General features: G+C 46.3%; 1 protein-coding gene across 2 annotated transcripts in view; it reads right to left on the bottom strand.

The window, feature by feature from the left end:
* The window catches only part of COL26A1 (collagen type XXVI alpha 1 chain), a 167543-nt gene that overhangs the window by 135207 nt on the left and 11703 nt on the right, over nt 1–20633 (bottom strand). For both annotated transcript variants that reach the window (XM_066563575.1, XM_066563576.1), the window contains exon 2: nt 9043–9165. In XM_066563575.1, coding sequence (XP_066419672.1) covers nt 9043–9165 — 123 coding nt within the window. The remainder of the gene's footprint in view (nt 1–9042; nt 9166–20633) is intronic.

Below are 20633 nucleotides of genomic sequence, written 5' to 3'. Positions count from 1 at the left end.
AAAGGCTTGCCAGGAGAGGCTGCCCATGTGTGTCTTGGAAAGATTGAGCAGCTCAGTCGTGGTTAGCAGAGTCTTTGGGAAGCTAATTTCTCAGGAAGCTGTTTGCTGATGATTTGTGCCAGCTGCCAAACACAGAAACTAAGTTCTGCTATAGCCACTGGAGAGGGTAGGCTGCACAGGGCTGCCTGTCCTGGGAACAGCCTCACTCAGAGAGGGAGAGCAGCACAGGCTCCTGAGAATAGCATGTCCTCACTCTTGGAACTGCCAAAAAGCCCACCAGCCCCTGCTAATACCCACAGCTGTGATCCAGGCTCTTGGCTGCTATGGGCTGCACAGAGCCAGCTCATCCCACCTATTTCTTTGCTCTTCTGCATCCAGTGGTGTTCAGGAGTCCACAGTCGTGTGAGTTTGAGGACTTGGAGCACACTGATGTAGGTAGACCTCAGTGCTTTTTCACAAAGAGACCAAAGGCACAAAGACTAAGTTTCTTGCTGAGGGTCTCTCAGAATAGCTCTGGCAAAGCCCAGGAATGGAACCCAGGTCTCCCAGCTCCCATTCCTGGCGTTGGACTCCAGACACATTTCCACACGTAAGCCCCAAAGCATCAGTCAGAAGTTCATGACTTTGTCACTAACACCACAGCTGGATTTGACCTTCAGATGAAAGTCTCCAGCCTTGTTACCAGTGTCCAGAGCCAGCGTGTCTCCAACCACACCGTGATTTTAAAACCATGTTTCTGCCAACACCAAGATGTTAAAACTCTTTCAAACTTCATTATGAAGTGTGGAGAGTGGCTTGAGCCAGACTGGAATTTTGGCAGCAGTTCTGTGTCGGGGAAGTAGCTCTAGTTTAATCCTCAAATGAGGGAGGACTTCTCAGGGCATGACAAGCGTGCAGCTCAGCTGTCACAGTCTACCACCCACCCTGAATTCCCTGGAAGTGTCCTGATGTGTGCAGCTCTGTTCAACATTACACACTCAGGCATCTGAAGTGGGCCCAGCTTGCAAGTCCAGTTTGTTCTGAAGCTGCTCTGTCCTTCATAGCTCCATTTTTCCTCAATTTTATGACATGGCACCAAGGTCTGCTGGTGCAAACACATCATGCAGATTTATGACTCCTATTCCAGGAGGGGAGCACAAAAAGCACCTTTAGCAAAGCATCACCACCATCTGACACTTGTAGTGTTGCAACTGAAGGAGATGAAAAATATATATGGAAAAGGAGAGGGAAGGAAGATACCTGTTAAAGATCAGAAGCCCCTGAATGAAAATGTGTGGAAAACACAAGAGGCAGAAAAAAGGATTGGTAGCAAAACAGGGAAGCCTTTTCCTTGGATGTCACTCAAGCCACAAACACTGGCACAGAAATCTGCCAAAGCAGAGGGGAAGAAGTTTGGAGGAGCCACAACCTTGCACTGCTCTGCTCCTCAGGGAGCCAAAGGATGTGCTCAGCACACAGCTCCCTTTAGCAGGAGAACCCCAAGCACTTCATGGAGAACAAACTCCCAGGGTCTGCCCCTCCACTGCAAGAGTCAGGAGTCACTTCCAGGGATTTTGCTGAGGCTGCACAACAATATCCCAGGGAGTGGGGCAACTCCCAGGGAAGAGCCCAGAAAGCTCAAGCAGCTGTTCCTAGACCAGAGCCAACACATGGCTGCCCTTGGAGCTGTCTGATCCCTGTAGGATGAGCTACACAAGCTTGACCACATGCAATTATCATTTGGGAAATAGCATTTCTTGCTTGTGGCTTAAATGACTGCCAAGGAAGAGGTGATTTGGGGAAGGAGCATGAGCTGACTGATGAACTGATTTGGGGGTACAAAGCTGTAAGTACTGGAGAGGTCAGGACACACCAAGGGATGGCAGCCAAGGAGTCTCACTCCTCAGCACACAAGGATGTGTCCCCCTTTTCAAGGAAGTGTCACTGAACATAACAGGCAGACGTGACACAAGAAAGGGGAAGAGTGCCACATTCCTGGATCAAAGCCTCCAAAATCAGGTCAAAAGAGACAGGGTGATCTCTGCCATGACCCAGGCAGGACAGGCTGTCACACACAGGAAATACCTTCACCCTTTCTGGATTTCCCCTGCCCTTTGACACTCACAAACAAAGCTGTTTGTGCACAAAGACCACAGAGAAGGAAGGCGTGAAGCTCCTTTCCACATCACAAGAGAAGGTTTTGTTACTGTGACTCATTCAGCCATTGCAGTTTGTGCCCAAGGAGACCTCAGTGACCCTCAGAGGCTTCTATTGATTTTTATTCAAGCCCCAGGTTGGAAATTTCACCATCACTTCCTGATGGGGTTCAGGATCACAAGACGAATGAACTTGCCTTTTTGACTGGCAAAGAGTCCAGAAACCAAGGAATCCAAGCTCTGGTTTCCCTGCTTCTCTCATGGCACTGAAGTATCAACCCAGTGGGTTCAGCCCCATCCATAAAACTGCCACCTTGTCTTCCAGGGACCCTCATCTTCATTCCAACAAGTGCACCAAAAGGCATTCAGGACAAAGCTTGAATGGTTCCTCTAACTCTTGGTACCAATGCCCTGATTTACAGACATGCCAAAACCCTGCAATTCCCCACGGAAAATCAGAATGTTCTGAAATCAGATTTGAAATCCATCAAGTTAAGTAACCATATCTCAAAGCACTTGGAAAGAAGGGAGTTTAAGAGATCAGAGAAGCTATCAAATATATATTTGGTTCCCAACACGACCATGCCCACACAGACCATCCTAACCCTCCTCTCAAAGGCTACCAGACACTGATTACACCAGGCAGCTCCTGTGTGAGACACAGACAGGACAAGTTCACCTCAAACCAGTGCCACAGCTGATGCAGAGACAAGAAGCACCTTTGCCATCACATTTGGACTCACAGGCATGGCAGAGACCATCACTGTGAATCAGAGCTGGGCTCTTTTTTCCTGCCCCTGCTCTTCCAGCTTCCCTACCACAAACTGAGGAGTTCCCCAGGGAACAGCATAACCAGGGGAGCTCCAAATATGCTCCTGCAGACACCAGATTAAACAAAAAACAACCAACCTGCAGCTGCAGGAGTGTTGGAGCTCATTGTGTCTTCTGCCTTTGCCAGTGGGGAGGAAGAAGACTTTGTTTAGCTCTGAACACATCTGGTTCAAACAACTCAGCAAAAGACTAAACCCAGGAAACAAACTGATCTACCTGCCATGTCCTGCTGTCCACAGCAATATTGACAGTCTCTCAGTCCCAAGAAAAGGGGCCAAGGACACAGAGACAGATGTTTCTATATCACCACAGAGTAATCATCAGCTCCTGCCTTTATTAACAATCAGATGTCAGTGCTACTGCAGAGCAGCACTGCAGCAGGGAGGAGGAGTGCTCAGAGAATGTCTGAGCAAGATCAAAAGGCCTCAATCAGCAGCCTGAGCACAACCCCTGGAACAGGTGACCCTCCACCTGTGCCCAGGCAGCACCACACAGCCATTGTTCAGAGCTGAGAATGCCCCTTTGTGCTACAGCTCTAATCCCACCCACCCAGAGCCTCTGTCTGTCCTGCTGTAGGAGCACTGCTCATCCTGCATTTATATCCCATGTGTGCTTCAGAGAGCAGATGCCTTTTTCCAAGCACATTTCTCTCCAAGATGTGGAGTTGTAAGGGAATTAAACACATAAAAGAGTTTATGTGTAACAGGACTTCAAATAGCAATCCTAATGCACTGGAATAAGCTCTGGGATTTATTATTCAATTGACTGGAAAGCAAGAAAGAGAGAAGGATTTCCCTGTGGCATTACTAGTTCTGAAACTGAGGGGAAACATCATCTACAGGCCAATCTCCTGGGTGACAGATCCCCAACTTCTCCTACTGACCCTGTAGCAACAGAGTTTTCAAAAGCACAGAAGACCAAATTGGATGAGCCTGCAGAATTCCTTCTTTGTTATTCTACAAACTAGCTTGTAAAATCCCTCTGGGAGCAGTAATGTGTTCAATTTAAATGAAAAGAAAAAAAAAAAACCAACAAAAACAACCCAGCATTCAAAAACACCAAACAAGATGATCCATGCAAGATGTGTAGCCTGCTTACATGAAATGCACAGAGTATTTGTGATAAGCCAAACCAGCGCCAATACTGAAATAAAAAACCAGGCAGTGACAGGCAGCTGGAAAGGGCATCACAGCCCAGATTTGCTGTGCTGCAAGAACACTCTTCCTGCCATCTCTCCCATCTCTGAGTGAAGTTTAAAGCCAACAGATGAATAACTTAATGTTTGGAGTTTCAATGACTCTTATCAAAGTAAGAGACCAGGTAAACCCATCCCTGTACAAGCCAGCTGAGGGTTTCCTGGAAAATCTTCAAAGTCTCTGAAGGCAGAAAATGCTGCAGAGACAGAAGGCTCAAAAGCTAAAGTGAGACAGCTCTGTGACCACAGAGTACAGCAAAGCATAATAAAAACTCACACAGCCTTGCTGGAAACATTCATCTTCAAGGATGGGACAAGTAGGAGAGGAGCTGGAATCTCCCACCACAAATGAACAACATTTCCAGAGAGGAGATGGGGATTTTCCAGAGAAGATGGGGATTTTCAAGGCAACAACACTTTGAAGCAGAAAGTGTTTGTTTTCTGAAGGCTGTAACAGCACATGATCTGCCAAGACCACTCATCCCGTCCATTTACCTCCCTGTGGTCAGACACTACTTTACTGACCACAACAATAATACACAAATATTCTAATCAAAAGTGGGCTGATTTTGGCCAACTGGAGTATAGCAAGAAGCTGCCCTATTGTGTCATAAAACACAGTAAGGACAAAAGCAGCACTGTTTTCATCTTACAGGTGAGGTAGCATTGAAGGCACAGGAGGTCACAGAAGCTCCAACAACTGAATGTAGGTCTCAAATCCTTGCCTGGTCTTCAAGACCACCCTTCTGAGTGAGCCTTGAGGAGTGCAGTGTCTCAAGCAGGGCAGGACTGGGCATCACCCTGCAGCTGCTGCAGCAGAAGAATTGCTGAGGAGAGGGGTTACAATTTGGTTTACCAGGCTGGGGACAACCATCCAGGCAGCAGAGAACCAGAGATTAGGTTCCCATTGACACCCCAAGGTAGGGACAAAGTCCCTTCCTTTAGACAAACAAATGGCACATGAGTTTGAAGCATTCAGCCAGGCTGCTGCAGAGCTGCCTGTGCACCCAGAGTGTGACACAGCAAGGGCACAGCCTGTGGCACACAGGAGCTGAAGCCTTCACTGCACAAATGGAGAGAGCTCAAGAACAGATCTGCTGAGGGAAATCCTCCAGCCAAGACTGCTCCAGAGCAACTCAGCACCCAAGCTAAATAAAGAGCCTGGGGCAGAGGGCAAGAACAGAGCAGCTCATCCCAGCCCAGCCCAGCCAAGATGACAACACTCCTGCTAAAGCAGCTTGCCAGGAGCAAGTGAATGGACAGCAAGGACATCCCACAGCCAGGGCTGCAAGGCTGGGATCTCACAGATCCTCCTCTGCCAAAGGCTTGACCCTGAGCTGCAGCTTGTGCAGTAAGGGAAAGAAACCCAACAGGAATGAATGGGAGACAGGAAAGGGATTAAATCCTGTCTGGCCCCAGCGATGTCTGCTCAAAAGTGGAGTCTCTGTAGCAGAGAGCCCCTCTCAGCTGTCACCACGAGGCTGAGAGATGCCTTTTTCCTTGGCTGCCATCCCTTTTGCTAGTGAGCAGCCTGATAAGGGGTGCTGGCAGAATGAAAGCTCTCCCAGATATGGCTGACTCCTGTAAACAAGGAGATTAAAACAGTTTGTTTCAAATCACAGCTGGGAGAAACACTGTAAAGGCAAAATGGTGCCAATGGCTTGCTGACATGTTGCATTGCTTACAGCCACACAGAACACTCTGTGCCCTTCAATTCAAGCTGAGACACCACAAACCTCCCTGGAGAAGAGCAGGAGAACGCCAAAAGACACTTCAAATTTACTTTTTTAGCAAAAGAAAAGCAGATATATTTATATTACCTGAACAACTGCAGGGATGTAGAGAGCAAGAACATTTTTAGCCACTACCAGACCTGGAATGAGCCTGACCTTGCTGAAGCCAGACTTCCAGAAATCCCAAAAAGAGAGACTGGTACAGACAAGGTAAGGAGGAAACAAAAACAAGTAGGGCAGCCAGGCTGAGTTTTGTGCTCTTCATCTTCTGCAGGGATTTTCAGAGACCTGTCAAAGGAAGCTGTTCAGGTTGGTGGCTGATGAACCCTTACAAGCCCCTTCAAAGCCAGTTTCTTAATAGGAAAGGCACTACACTACCTTGTGACTTTGGGAACTGTTTTCCTTATTTCTGCCCTTTATGCATGAGGAGTTATCATCTCAGAACAGGAGATGGGGTTTACCTGAATTCGGAGAGAGATTGGTGTTTCTTAAAAAGACAATACTCATTTTGGCAAGAGAGGAGGAAAAAGAATTTTCTTTTTTTAAATGTAGTTTTAGAACTGCAGCTTGACTCCAAGAAAAAAAAGAAAACCACTTCAAGCATCCCTATGGGCTGGGAACAAAGCAGTGCTAGGCTGCTGTGTGCTCAGAAAACAACACCAATGTCACACAGCCTGGCTCAGGGTGCCAAACATTGCCCACAGCAGCCACACGTCACAAGAGTCACCATTTTCAGCAGCTGTTCTCATTCTCTTATCAAAGTCAGGTGCATTGCTGAAAACAAGCAACCACTTATAAAAGATGTCTTGACTGGGGATAACTTATCAAACAGCCCATTCCACTCTCAGATCTCAGATCCCACCTTTGCTGTTACTCTTGGGGCTCTCCCTTTCTGACAGTGGCAGTAGGGGAAATTATCAAGGACCTGTTTTACCTCTGATAATAAGTGGATGAGTTCCAGCATTTTGTCAGCAGCTTTCTGAGAGATCCTTGGGAAAGAGGTGCAGGGCCTTTCTCTACTTTATGCAAGAATGTCATGCAATATGTGCCTAGAGGCATACAGGCATTTCCCTGGAAGGGTTCCATACTCTTGTCCTGCATTTCCTCCCAGCCCAAAGGGAACAGAGCATTGATGTCCTCCCATCTCTTCAGGAAGGTTTCTCCATAGTGATCATCTTCCAAAAATGCAGCTCCTGTTAGCTGAGCTTTCACCAGCTGAGATCTTGAATATTTAATAACCCCAGTTTCTTTCCATGATATTTTCACACAGAAAGAAAAATTGAGATGTCTTCTGCTGTTCTGCATTGTCTCCAAACAATTGGACTCATCAGGCAAACAAACCAAACTACATTTGAAACTGAAAATGTTCCATGAACAATGTCACAACAGCACACACTACTCCTAAAGTCTCTGGGTTAATGTAAGAATCAATGGCATCAATCAACTGCAGGGGCCCACAAAAGAATTTTTATTAATAACATGATCAAATGTTTGGTTCTTATGAAATTCCAGTTGTGTTAAAAATGAAAAATAACTAAGATTTTTGGCAAGTTTAGGAGACAAGGTGAAAGCTCACAAGTTTCTAATGACAATTATGTGCCTAAAAAGCCTGGGAAATTAAAAAACTTCAACAGAAGTTTGGCCATGACAGTGTAAAATATGAAGTGTTTCAACCACAGCCTTGCATAAAGACAAAAGAGACACCAAAGCAGATATATTACAAGTGAAAAAACTGAGACTGACCACTGGCCAAGTGGAAACTGGAGAACCAACAATGGGAACTGCCCCATGCAATATGTGAGTTCTAGATGAAGTGTCAAGAACAGGGAGGTGGGGCTCAGCCTGCAGTCACCTTCTGGCCAGGTTAACAACTACAGGAGGACCTCAACCAGTGCCCTGTGGGTGAATTGGTAACAACAACAATAAAATGACTGAGTTCTGTGAGCTAAGTTATGGCTTGTCTGTTTGGGAAATTGTTTTAAAAGCTAGGTGCAAATTTAGAGCACAATGGCTTTTTTGCCCCAATTCCCAGCTGGGTGGGTAACACAATTCTGCTCTGAGAATGCCTTTCAGAGAAGGCAAAGCACAACAATGCAGACATTTGACTGAAAGGTGGTAGCTGGGGACAGTTCTTTCACACTTTTTTTCCCCTCTTACATGTAGGTTCCAAGACTATAAATGATCAAAAGGCAAAGCAGGCTCAGGGCAAGTTTTTGACATGTAGCTGTTTTTAAGCTTTGTTTCTTGTCTGAGGAGAGGACATTCTGTTTTGAGATGTCTTTAAATGGTACTGAAATCCAGGAAGTCTAAAGAAATTCCACCCTGAAAGATACAGGGCACATTACCTTTGTTCCCCATTGCCTGTAAGGGATTTGATCACAGCTTTCCAGGGTATGTAATCAATGTTCCCACTACAGCCCTGAGTGTGGGGACTTGGTACCAACAAGTCCCACAGAACCAGTGGGGTTGACCCACTGGTCAGTGCTGGGGCTGACCCAGCATCCCTGCTCACCCTGTCCACTCACACTGAACATTTATTTGCTTTCATGCCTGACCAACAGCAGCCTCCTGTGTGGAGAAGCACAAACTGGCACTCCAGCCTGAGCTAAACTCTTTCACAGAACTTGTCCTAATACTGATGTCTTGGAATTGAACTATCTGCCCCCAGGCTGAATTTGCTCCCCTTTTGCAAATGAAACTGATGTTGTCACATAACTCCTACAATAGAAGTCACTTAATGAAAAAAGAGAACTTTATGTTTCAAGCATCTTGTGTAAGATTATATCACCCAAATAAATAGGAGAATGTGTATTATGGGGGTTCATGTAAACATTCCTGTATAAAAGATGTAATATTTTACCCCTCAATGTGCTTGATTTGTGGGAGCCTCCACCTTGCACAGAATAAACAATGTCTCCTTTCTAAATTAGCCCTGTCTGTGTTTAGGGAGCTCCTAAACCTGGAAGCAATGCTACACTTACCTTCACCTGTGATTTCCCTGCAGTTATCACCAGTGGTGCTCCTCAGGCACAGCACCCCAAAGCAGGACATCCCAGCTGACCCTCAGCCCTCTCTGCAGCCCTCACCAGCCACCAACCCAAGGGGAAGGGCAGCAGGCTTGGGCAGCATGAGACATGAAGATTTTTACCTGACTAAGTTGGCACAAGGTCCTGGCCAGCGGCAGCTCTGATAAACTCTCTGGATCACCGTTTCTGACCCGTTCTGCACCTGGCAGGAGACTGTCCTTGTGACTGTGTAGTGACACCAGTGCCTGCAGAGAGAGAGGACACACGTTAGTGAGCCCCAGTGGGACAGCCAGGGAACCAACACACACCAGACTGCAGGAAGAACAGACCAAGAATCTGGGGGTGGGGTGGTTTCTTCTGCCAGCCATAGCCAGGCTGACTTGCAGTCTTCACTTCTCACCCCACCCTCTCCTTCCAAGAGCTGCAGAAAGATTCCCAGCTCCTGCCAACCTGAACCACAGATCCAGTAATGTCTCTTGCTTGGTTGTCAGAGGCCAGAGTTTTACAGTGCATAATTTAGCTCTGTGACTTATCAGAAACAATAGGACTTGGAGGAAAAAAAGACATGTTCCAAATCTCCTGATAGTCAGCTCCCATTGTACTGGTCTTAATTCCACCCTGCTTGTTATGGTATCATTCCCCAGCCTCCCACCATTCTGAACAACAGCAGAGTAGGAAAATTCTGCTTTCTGGTGTGGTGGAGTTCTCTGTCAGCAGGGCTTGAACAAGCTGGGTGCTGAACAAGTCCTGTTGTTGTCCTGCTGAGGTTACTGCCTAAAAATGGGCAAGGGAAAATGCAGGGGAGGGAGGGATGAGTGTCTCACACTGTCAAGAGAGAGAGACAGACCCTTCACTGCAAGGTGTATGAGACAGAAGGAACTGCAGTGTTAGCACAGGGAATTCAGACCTAAAGACCCTTCAGGGACCTTCTCTAAAAAACAAAAAAAGCTTTAGGTTCCAGGGACATGCTTGAGGGGACACAAAAACTTTTCCCATTGCAAGTATTGCTCATTTTGCCAAATATTGGTTCACTTTTCTGTGAATATTTTGGTGTGGAATGTTTTGTGATGCTTTTGTACATCAGTGTAGTTAACAGGTTTGAGAGTCACTTTCCTCCTGACTGGGGATCAGAACTGGGGTCACTGTGGGACATGGAGACACCAGCCTGTGCTCCAAAACACACCCAGTGCTTGTGTAAGCATTCCCTGCTGAACCAGAGCCAGAGCCCTGGCTCCTCATCTATCTTAAAGCAAGAGCCCTCAATAGAGCTGATCCCTTCAAGCACCACAGTGACTCCCCAACCTTGCACACCAAAAATCAAAGTGGAAATGCACCTGCACATCCCCTTCTCCTTCCCTAAAGCACCTCCTCTCTGTCAGTTTCCCCAGAACACACAATTTACAGCATTTGTTGTTTTTTTTTTCCCCTTTTTGCATTCCCCTCCCATCTCCACAGGAATCCCTGCTCTCTGGATAGCTCCCATTTCCATGAATAGGAGGCACAGATGCCAGCACCACATGGGGCCAGCGGGCTGCTCACTGACCCTTGGGCTACAGCCGGCCAGGAGGGCTGGGACACCCAGGGAGGGGTGGCTCTGTGCCACTGCCACCAGCCCAGCAGCAGGGACAGGGCTCAGCTTGCAGCTTTCCCTGAGACACTGCTCCTGCTCACCAGAACCCCCCCTGGATTCCTCAGCAGGGAGTGTGCACTGTGGGCACACCTGAGGTGACCCCAGGTGAGCAGGGAGGTCTTTCAGAACCACTTATCTCAGATTTGTCAGGGATCTGTGGTGTGTAAATAGGGATTAGGCACTGGAGTAGCCAAATGTCTCTACTGACATCTGCAGCATCAAAACAAGGGGGGAAAAGATGAAGTTAATGAAGCTTCAGATGACATGATGACATCAGATCCTTTAACGGGCTCAACAGAGCTCCCACACAAAGTTTAGGGAACAGGACCAGGAGAAACAACAGGAGCTAAAGGCTGAAAATGTGATAATTCAAAGTGAAGTTTTCTTTACCTTTCACTTGCACACTTGGTGCAATCAGCCATTTGGTCTCTCCAAGCCTTAGTCATGGGGTTTGTCCAGGCTGGGGTAAAATCTCCTCATGACATGGGAACAGCCAGTTGAGCACAGAAGGAAAAGCAGCCAGGAGAAAGGGTGAGAACAAGAGGGGTTGGGAAAATCACAGCCCTGCATTCCCAGAATTCACAGAATGACCAGGCTGGAAGAGACTTTCAAGATCATCAAGTCCAACCAAGCCCCAACACCTCAATTCAACCCTGGCACCCAGTGCCACATCCAGGCTTTGTTAAATACACCCAGGGATGGGGACTCCAGCACCTCCCCAGGCAGCCATTCCAGTACTTTATCACTCTTTCTGTGAAAAACTTCTTCCTAATATCCAACCTATATTTCCCCTGGCACAGCTTAAGGCTGTGTCCTCTGGTTCTGTCAGTGCTGCCTGGAGAAAGATCCCAGCCCCACCTGAGCACAGGCACCTTTCAGGGAGCTGTAGAGTGATGAGGTCACCCCTGAGTCTCCTTTTCTCCAGGCTGAGCACCCCCAGCTCCCTCAGTGGTTCCTCAATCACTCCAGGAAGTGAGAAGCTCCCCGAGGCTCTCCATGCATTGCCTTTCTTGCCTGAAGCCATCACCTGGGTTTGCCAGGCTGAAGAGGACTGGCAGCTCATGGCAGGGTAACAGATCCTTCACTCAAATCCAGGGACAGCACACTTATCCAAAACAGAAACACATCTCCAAAGCAGAAACACCAATGTGGGCATAAAAAAAAGGGGCAGACCCCAAAGATACTCAGCTAATCAAATGTGAGCACTGATTTCTCCAACTTCTCTCTTTACCAATGGAACAGAGGGTTTGGTTACAAAGGTACCCACAGCCAGGAGTGAAAGGTACATCACACTCTTAGCTTCCCATAAATAGCATAATTTTCCTACAAATACAACTTTTAGGGCTTTTTACTGTGGCACACAGGCAGGTGAGACAAAACCAGGAACACAGCTGGTCAAGGATGCATTAGGACATCCAGCTTGGAACTCAGTGCAGATAAAATAGCACAGTGATTACAAAAGAAAGACAGACAGACAAAACCATCCCAAAACTTCCCTTTGCAAGCCAAAAGTCAGCAAGAACAGCCTCCAGAATGCAAGCAGGCTTCAGACAACGTGATGAAAGGCCCCATCATGGCTTACAGAGATTATAAATGACCCTTTATATTATACACAGATGCTAGGAAGGAAGGTTTAGGACTTTTACTGGCATGCATCCAGGATGGCAGAGAATATATTGCTGCTTATTCAGAAAGAATATTCCAACCAAGCAAACAAAATGATCCAAACAGCAGCTCCTTCAGGATCTCATGCATGCTCATCACCAGCATATTTAGTGTGATGTTCTGCAGCATCCCAAGGAACTGGTCCTTGCTCAGAGAGAGGAGTTTCACTTGGTCCATTTCCTCCAGCTGTTTCCAAACACCCCCTCCTCTCACACCCTATTTAATTCTTGGAAGACTTTCACAGACAACAGAGGATCTGCAGATCATGGCCTGCAAACTGCTGATTTAGACAGTTTCCTTCTGAGGCTACAGATCCAGATCTCATGTCTTGATCCCAGCTGACAATGTGTTTTTCCAGAGGGAATGGGGGTGTTGATGCCAGCAGCTATCAAATCACATTCACTGTGTAGGTTCAGAATGTTGCTGTGGACCCTTCAGGCTAAATGGAACAACAAAATCAATAGTTTGCTTCCATTTGGAGATAGTCTGGAAACTCCTGCTTGGAATTTGAACAGACCCCTCCCTCAGCAGATGCTGAGGGGCGCCTGCTCTCTGCTGACTCAGCAAAAGCAGTGACAGCTTCAGGCACCTGGACACTGGAGGGACACAAGAAATCCTCCCCTTCCAGAGCACATGGGGAACTCCCTGAGAGCATCTCACAGGGCATCCAGGCTTACTCAGAAAGCTGGAGGTGCAGTTTGCTTCCATAGGCAGACACCAGACAAAGCCATACCTGCACCCCACTGACTTTCTGATCCTCCTGCACCCATCAGGTGCTTGTTGGGACTCCCAGTTCACCCCTGGAGATTCTGGATGATTTTACATCCAACAGTGAGAGAGAAAAGGGACTGCAGAGGGTGGAGAAGTGTAAGGTAACATACAACAAGCTAAAATACTGTGGGTTCCAGAAGAGCCCCACACTCACATATCAAAGCTTAACTCCTGGATAGCATAGTTAGAGCAATCATTTCATGGATGGGAAGACACTGACAGGAAACTTCATCTTCCCTCCCTTCTCACCACTGGGATTTGCACAGTGTTCCCTAAGCCTACAAGGTGCATAAGAGATGTCTCCATCCATCCATCCATCCATCCATCCTTAGGAGCACTCACACCACAACACACAGAGCCATCCCCAAAAGCAGTGTTTGCTTCTTTCCTAGTCCAAACTGCTCACTTTTCCAAGCTTCTCTTCATCCTGGGGGTCCCTGGAGGACGTTCCAGGTGGTTCACAAGAGAAAAGCCCCCTGGCTGTTTGCTGGCTCCATTTCACTGGAGAAGGGATCACAAAGTGAGCAGTGTCAGAACCACTGGGCTGGACTGATCAGGACCCAGCAAGGGCTGGTGAATCAGGATTGTGCAGCTCAGAATGGAAGTGGCTGCATTCCTGCCTAATCACCTCTGTCAGAGAGGTGACAGTTCAGCACCACACACAAACCAGGGCTGCCTGCCCTGCTAGGGACAGACCTACAGCAGGCACCACCTCCCCCACAGGAGCTGATGCTCTCACTGGACTGAAAGACACGGCTCCAGCTCCTGAAATCTGTGGTCTCCCATCACACCACACTCCCACCAGCTCAGAACAGCTTCCAGCAGAAACAATCCCCCCAGCTGGGCTCTGCACAAAGCCATTTGTAGAGCTGAGTAAAATGGTGTGGGCTTGGTAAAGAGTTAACTGGACAAGCCAGAAGGAAGAGAATTCTTTCTGAGAGTGGGAGAACACTTCATATGCAGGATGGTTTCATCAGCACCTGTTCCATGTGTTTGGGCACAAACTGACCCTCCCCACTCTCAATAAATATGACAGAAGTCTCTTAGGAAGGTTGGCATTTCTGATGCTTGTGATTTGCCCTAAAGCTTTGTCCTGTGTAAACAACTGCACTGAATTATCTTTTTGTTTCCATAAGGATAACACACTGTGTGTTATACTTAGCAGAGATCAACATTTAGGGCACAGAAAACAGTAGGAGTGTTTTGATAGCTAGGTAGATTTCCCCAAGTTTCCTCATAACATTTTTCACTGGAGCTATCAATTTCCCTGCAATCCTAGCGAGGAATTTCAATAAAATCAGAAGGTCACTGACTTTCACTGGGAAAAAGTTGCTGTTCTGACTCAATGAAAGCAAACTGTGCCCTTTTCTCTGTGTAAATAGTACAGCATCCCATTTGCTCTGCCAGAACAGCAATCCATACACTCTGTGCTGCAGCCCAGCATTAGGAGGGGTTAGTTATTTATATATTCCCTTGAGGCCAGGAGTAGAAGTTGCCCTCTACATTCCAAGAAATCCAAATTCAAAGGCTGCCAGGCTCTCTGGGTTATCTCTTCCTGAACCATCCACTTCTATAAAATTACATTATTCCTTTCTTATTCACAAATACACACCTCCCTGAATGTGCTTTGACTCTCATCAGGATCAAGTTTACCAGCTAATTCAGTTGGCTGGGACCAGGTTACTTTTTACTGCTGTGACCTGGCTAAAGAGGAAACCATCCCATCACATGTTGCTGGAAAGCTCAGATAAAAGCCAAGTTGGGCTTAAGTTCCCCCTGTTCTTGGCTGTATTCATGCTCTCCCCAGGTAACTAGGTTTTAGGATCAAGGCTGTCATCCAGCTCATTGTCCAGCTACAAAATCCAATTGTAACCAGCAGTCTCCACACTATTGGAATGTTCAGTGTTGATGGATTGATTCAGGATTGCCTGTAGATAGATGGACCTTTGCTAAGGAACCCATGAAAGACCACCTGGCAGGGGTGAGGGGCTGGCTGTACACAAGCTTATCATGGCAGGGTTCAGTTCAAAGCAGATTCTGCTCCTCCATTACAAAGTTTTAAGAGGCCTGCAAGTCAGAAGCCACGACAAGCCACAGTAATCTTGCTGTCAATATTGATGTTTTACGCATGCCTTACTCCCACTGAGCACTTCATAGTCACTAATAGAGGTTACCCTGACTCCTGCAAAAAAAGGGAGAGAAATCTCTGTAACAGCCCATTCATTTTGGGAAAGGAATAAAACTGGAAGGCTGCTGGTGTTTCTGAAGCCAGACAGCAGCAGCCATTTGAAGCAGCAGAGAGCCAGAGGCACGAACATGAATAAGACAAGTTCCAGGTCTCCCACTCTGCTCTGTTGGTCAGACAAAGGTTGGAAGGAACTCCAATCTCTCTGCACACACCACCACTCCACCCCCACAATAAGAGTCTGAACAAAGTGGCCATAAAAATAAGTTCTGGCTAGCAGAGTAAGATGGGACAATTTATCTAGGAACCTCTCAAAAGCATAACCCTTCCCCAGGGGAGCAATATGTTCTGTGCTTTGTGCACTTCAAATACTCACTTGCCAATAACAGCCTTAAGTTTTCCCACACAAAGTGCATTATCAGAGCCTGCTAGAGGGAGTTTAGTCCTAGAGGAATCTTTACCTGAGGAGGAAAACACAGTTCAGTCTGCACACAGCTTCAGTCTCAGTCTTCAGAAATTTCCGCAGCCAAGCACATTTAACTGTGCTTTCCTTGCTTTGTTTCATGCAGAGATGACCCTCCAAAAAGCACTACCTTGAGGGCTGAGCTTTCTTCAATCCATAGGAAACTGCATAAGATTTTACCTTATCCTCCTGCAGCCACTGAAGTTACAGGGGCTAAGGGAAAACCTCTCCCTGCTGGAATTATTAAACACCTAGAAGCAGCATAGCTAAATACCAAGGAACATGTGTGCAACTCTTCTTCAGAGATAAGGAGGGATCCAGCTCCCAGAGCCACATTCAGCTCCTTCAGCCATGAGAACATTCCTCCTCTCTCCTAATTTTCAAACTCATTCATTAGGCACCTGCCAGATAAGAACACTCACCTGTTACACACCCTTGTAGAGCATCAGCACTGATATTAATGAAGGATAGAACAGAGGGAGATGAAGATTTAAGTGTTGATCAGGCAGGGAGTATCAGAAACAAACTGATCACATTCAAAAGTCCCTCTGAGCCTACATACCTGTTTGTGTGTAAGGGCAGAGGGCACCAGGAATATTCCTCCAGCATAAAGTCCCTCTGATTCATAGCCAGTACCCATCTCCTCTCAGCTTGCCAGTGACATGTTCCAACTGAATCAAACCATAAATATGGTTGACCTGACCATAATTACCTTCAGCAGTGAAATGAAAGAAGTTAGTCCATGACTGAGCGCTCAGAAATAAAAGGGGGCTTCACCCCTTTGAAGTTCTTTGCTTTTACAGACATTCTTTTACACACTGCAATGTTTTGCTGCTCCCTCCCATGAGCTTATCACAATCAATGAGAAGACAGTAGTTTCCAGTGTTCACAGAGGGAGGAAAGAGGAAATGTACAAAAATATCCATGGAATCTGTCTTTGTTAAATTAGACTGACTTGATGGAATTTGGCATTTGATATCCATGCAGCGTGGAAATCATGCACAATTACAACCAAGTATGTCATTTTTGCAGCATTAAAAACTGCTTGAATTAGAGTCTTCCAAAAGAAGAACCTGAGTCTAAACATTTGTGCACAGCTGGATAACATGGTTGTAGATAGGTCTAACACCTCCACACTGTGAATACATCCAGAGAACTGGGTTGCTCATTCCTAAAAAGCCTGACCTTGATAGGAGGGGTGGGATCACAGGAAAAAAAATCCTTAAGACCTTGATTGAAAGTAGAGAGCTGGGATTTGGCAGTAGGGATTTGGCAGACCAACTGTCTGTCTGAAACAGATCCCTGTGGTCTAAGTCTACATTTGGTACTTGTCTGTGTCCTCCTCTGAGGGCCTGATCTAGAACTGGTTAAGCTGAGGACAGTGACCCTGATCCTCATTATAAGCACCAGACTAACTTTGATAAAAGTCAGTACATCTGAGTTTAGAACAATTCATTCAGAATTAAGCTCTAAATTTGATTTAGCAAGAAGTAGAGTGTGAATTTTAAGTAGAAGAACAGGGCACTGACACACACCTGCTCGTCCTCAAAACCTTTGCAGAAAAGAAAACATTAAGAAAAGCAGTATAAGGAGTCACTGACCCTGTCAGAGCATCCTGTGCTTTACTACTGCTCTTGTTGTGGCTACAGCTGCTCCTCCACCATCCACAAAGGCAGTGCCCATGGCTGTCTTTAATTCCCCTTGTAACAAAACACTTTGCACAATTCAGTCCTCCAAAAGGGACAAATCAGGCTCCTGCTGGTTTCAGCATCTCCTTAAGTGCCACCCTTTGCCCTACAAAGCCTGTATCTGCATCAGCAGCCAATCTGCAGGGGTTGGACAGGGCCTACTCCCAAATTTGTTTTGTTTTTTTGCTTATAGAGCTCTGTACAGACAACAGAGCATCTTTGTGCCTCCCATTCAGCCCTCTGGTGCCAAACTCCCAGCACTTACCAGCAGCAATGAATGCCACATGCATGACAGGAACACAGGCACTTGGCCTAAATGAAGCAGTGTTTTTCATTAACATTATACTGGCACCAAAAACCACAAACTACAGCAAGAACAAAAGGCAATGTCAAAAGGACAGTGTTGAGTGTATAAAAAAAAAAAATTAAGATGGCATGATCAAGCTTCCTACTATTGCAGGATGCTAATCTGCTCATGTAACATGCATGTTTTGGGTTTTTCCTGGAGCTGAACAGTTGGGATATTGCTGCACTGGAGAAGGTACATCCTTTTGATAGCTAGAAACAAACAAACAAACAAAATGTATTGAAAGAGATCCCACAGACAGCACATTGCTTTCTATTTAGGGCAATACAGATGTGTTTTCCTTATGTTTTCAACTGTCAGAGCAGTGAGCCCCAAAAGGTATCAAAAATCAGATTAATGTTTTAGCTTCAGATCCACAGGTCTTAGGATGCAACTGGAAATACCTGCACAAACAGCTGTGTGAGGTAAACTGAACCCACAACTCTTCTAGCAGCACCCCTTCCACCTGCCCACTTCTCTTTTCCTGTGCCACATTCCAATTTTTTCAGTCTAGGTCTTCAATTTGGTCAGCAGCTTGTACAGGAATTTGTGGGCTCTGGTGTACAAGGGACTACAAGCAGACATTTCTAAGTAGTACCTACCATGTGGTTGTCCATCCCTGGTGGGAACAGGATTTCATGGGCCAAGGCACCTCTTCCAGAGTGAAGCTGCAGCAGCTGTGCAGGCTCACTCCTGGTTCAGGTGGCTGCCAAAGAGCCAGACCTGACACCAACCCCACTGAAACCACCAAGGGAGCAGCCTTTCCTCAAGTGCAAGAAAACCCCACAGTTTTCTAATGTTTCCTGTGCTGGAGGAGGTGATTAGAAACAATAGGCCAGTCTAGACAAATCCATCTTCTTATTTTGCTTGGAGACCAACAATTTCTCTTCTTCCTTTTACATTCTCACATTAGCCATTTGTGTTCAGTGAGGCAGCTGAAGCTCAGGTACCTGTGAGCCAGCATCTGCACCAAGCCTCAGACAAGACTCCAGGAAGATTCTTTTGGGGACAGCTGTACCCCACAAACACATCAGCACCTCAAGAGCAAAGCACTTTTCTCCAGTAACTGCTCTACCAATGTGCCAGCTCATCTGCACACCAGTCTGTGCTGTGTGCTGTAGATAAATCAGGCTTTTACCCCCAGACCAGCTCAAAGATTGCCAGGATGAGCCACATAAGACCCAGTTCAGTGAAAACAAAGCCTTGGAAAACCATTCTGCCTGGGTATTCAAAGTGTTAATCAGCCTGAAAAACAAACCCCAAAGCCTGTGTGTTAATTTGCGATTTAAATTGAAAACTTTTTTATTCCATGTCTGCCATGTCTGGCACAAGGCTGTCCTGGGCGTTACTACAATAAAAAATAATTTGGAAAATAATCCTATTGTTCCAGTCACACCCATGGGAGTTTCATGTGTAGGGAAGTAGGAACATCAGAACTGAGATCTGTCCTGTCATCAGAGAGCTGAGTTTGCCCTTTACAACAGCCAGTTTTGATCCAAGGGCATATTGAGAGCAGGATCAGGAGGTGAGCTAAGGCAGAAGGATATATCAATAGCTTTAAGGTTGATAAATTCCAACTTGCACAGGCTAAAACTCTTAAAAGCCACTATTAGCATAGCAATAGCCTTTACAAACACATGTTCACATCCATGGGTGTTAGTCTATCACATCTTTCTCTTCCTTGCTTCCCTCTCAAGCCAGTCCTTTCCAGAGCCCATGTAAATGAAGTGAATTGCTCAAAAACACCTCTTGGTTGCCAATGAGGAGCCCTTCCAAAGAGCCTCCTCTGCACTAAGTAGAGACCTCATTGAAACCTCCCTGCAACTACAGCATGGCTGGGATGAGGCAGTTCCAGTTCCACAACAATTTGCTGTACCAGCAGCCTCCTCTTCACCTTCCTCCAGACTCCCACTCTTACACTCTCCTGACTGCACCCATCCAATGCCATAAAAATAACTCCACAGGGTTTGCTGTAGCTCAGCTCTTTGCACACAGAAGTCCCAAACCCTGCTGGGGAGCACCCAGTGTTGCCTCACCAAGTTCTAAAGTCACTCTTCAGCAGATGGTGTGTTTTAATCACACAGAACCCACTGCACTTTGATATCTGTCTACAGAGAGACTGTAAAGAGACAGCAAGAAACTAAGTGCTCTACCTAACTATTTTCAATGTGAAAGGTTTGTTCTGCTTTTAACACAGCTTCCTAAGCTTTCACTGGTTCTGGAAGCAGTCACCATACCTCATTTCTAGCCAAAAACAATTATTTGTATTCTCCTTTTAAACCCTGCTGCAACCCAGTTTGTTCATTAGAAATAAAAAGAGCTTAAAAAAAGAAAGCCTTTCTCTTGTGAACAGAAACACTAACACCTTTCCATATTATTAAAAAATTCTTGAGCAATCTACGAAACTGCTTTAGTGCCTCAGTGCTTTGGAAGCCTCTGTTTGGAAGGGAGGAGATCTACATTTCAGTATCCAGGTGGAAAATGGGTTTGATTTGGCCAAGTAATAACAGCTGAAAAAAAAAACCAAAACCTTCCATAGGCTGTGCATGCACAGTAGATTCCTTAGGAATGATAACACTGCCTTGAAACATTCCCGAGGAGACACGTGGGAAACCGGATGAGGAGAAAGCAGCACTGAGCAAGAGAGGGGACAGCAGGAGGTCTGAAGGACATACAGGCATTTGGTCAGAAAAATTCCTGCCCTGTTCTGTGCAGAATTGTACAGCAAACTCCACTAGATGGGGGTTTGCAGGGTTTCTTTGGTGGTGGTTTAAGTTAGAGGTCGCCTGCCAATGCAAAAGGACAGGGCAACCTAACTGCTCCACCATGGCAAAGTGCAAAAATCCACAACTTAAAGTGTTTTAACCACAAATTGGTGAAAATTCAACCTGGTGCCCACAAGTGAACCAAACTCCTAAAGCAAAGGTTTCACAGGCATCCCTCATCCTTCTGCTGGGAATGGGAA

Source organism: Molothrus aeneus, chromosome 20 (genome assembly GCF_037042795.1).
Source record: "Molothrus aeneus isolate 106 chromosome 20, BPBGC_Maene_1.0, whole genome shotgun sequence".
In the NCBI taxonomy this organism is placed as follows: domain Eukaryota; kingdom Metazoa; phylum Chordata; class Aves; order Passeriformes; family Icteridae; genus Molothrus; species Molothrus aeneus.
This window is presented reverse-complemented; position numbering and strand designations above follow the sequence as displayed.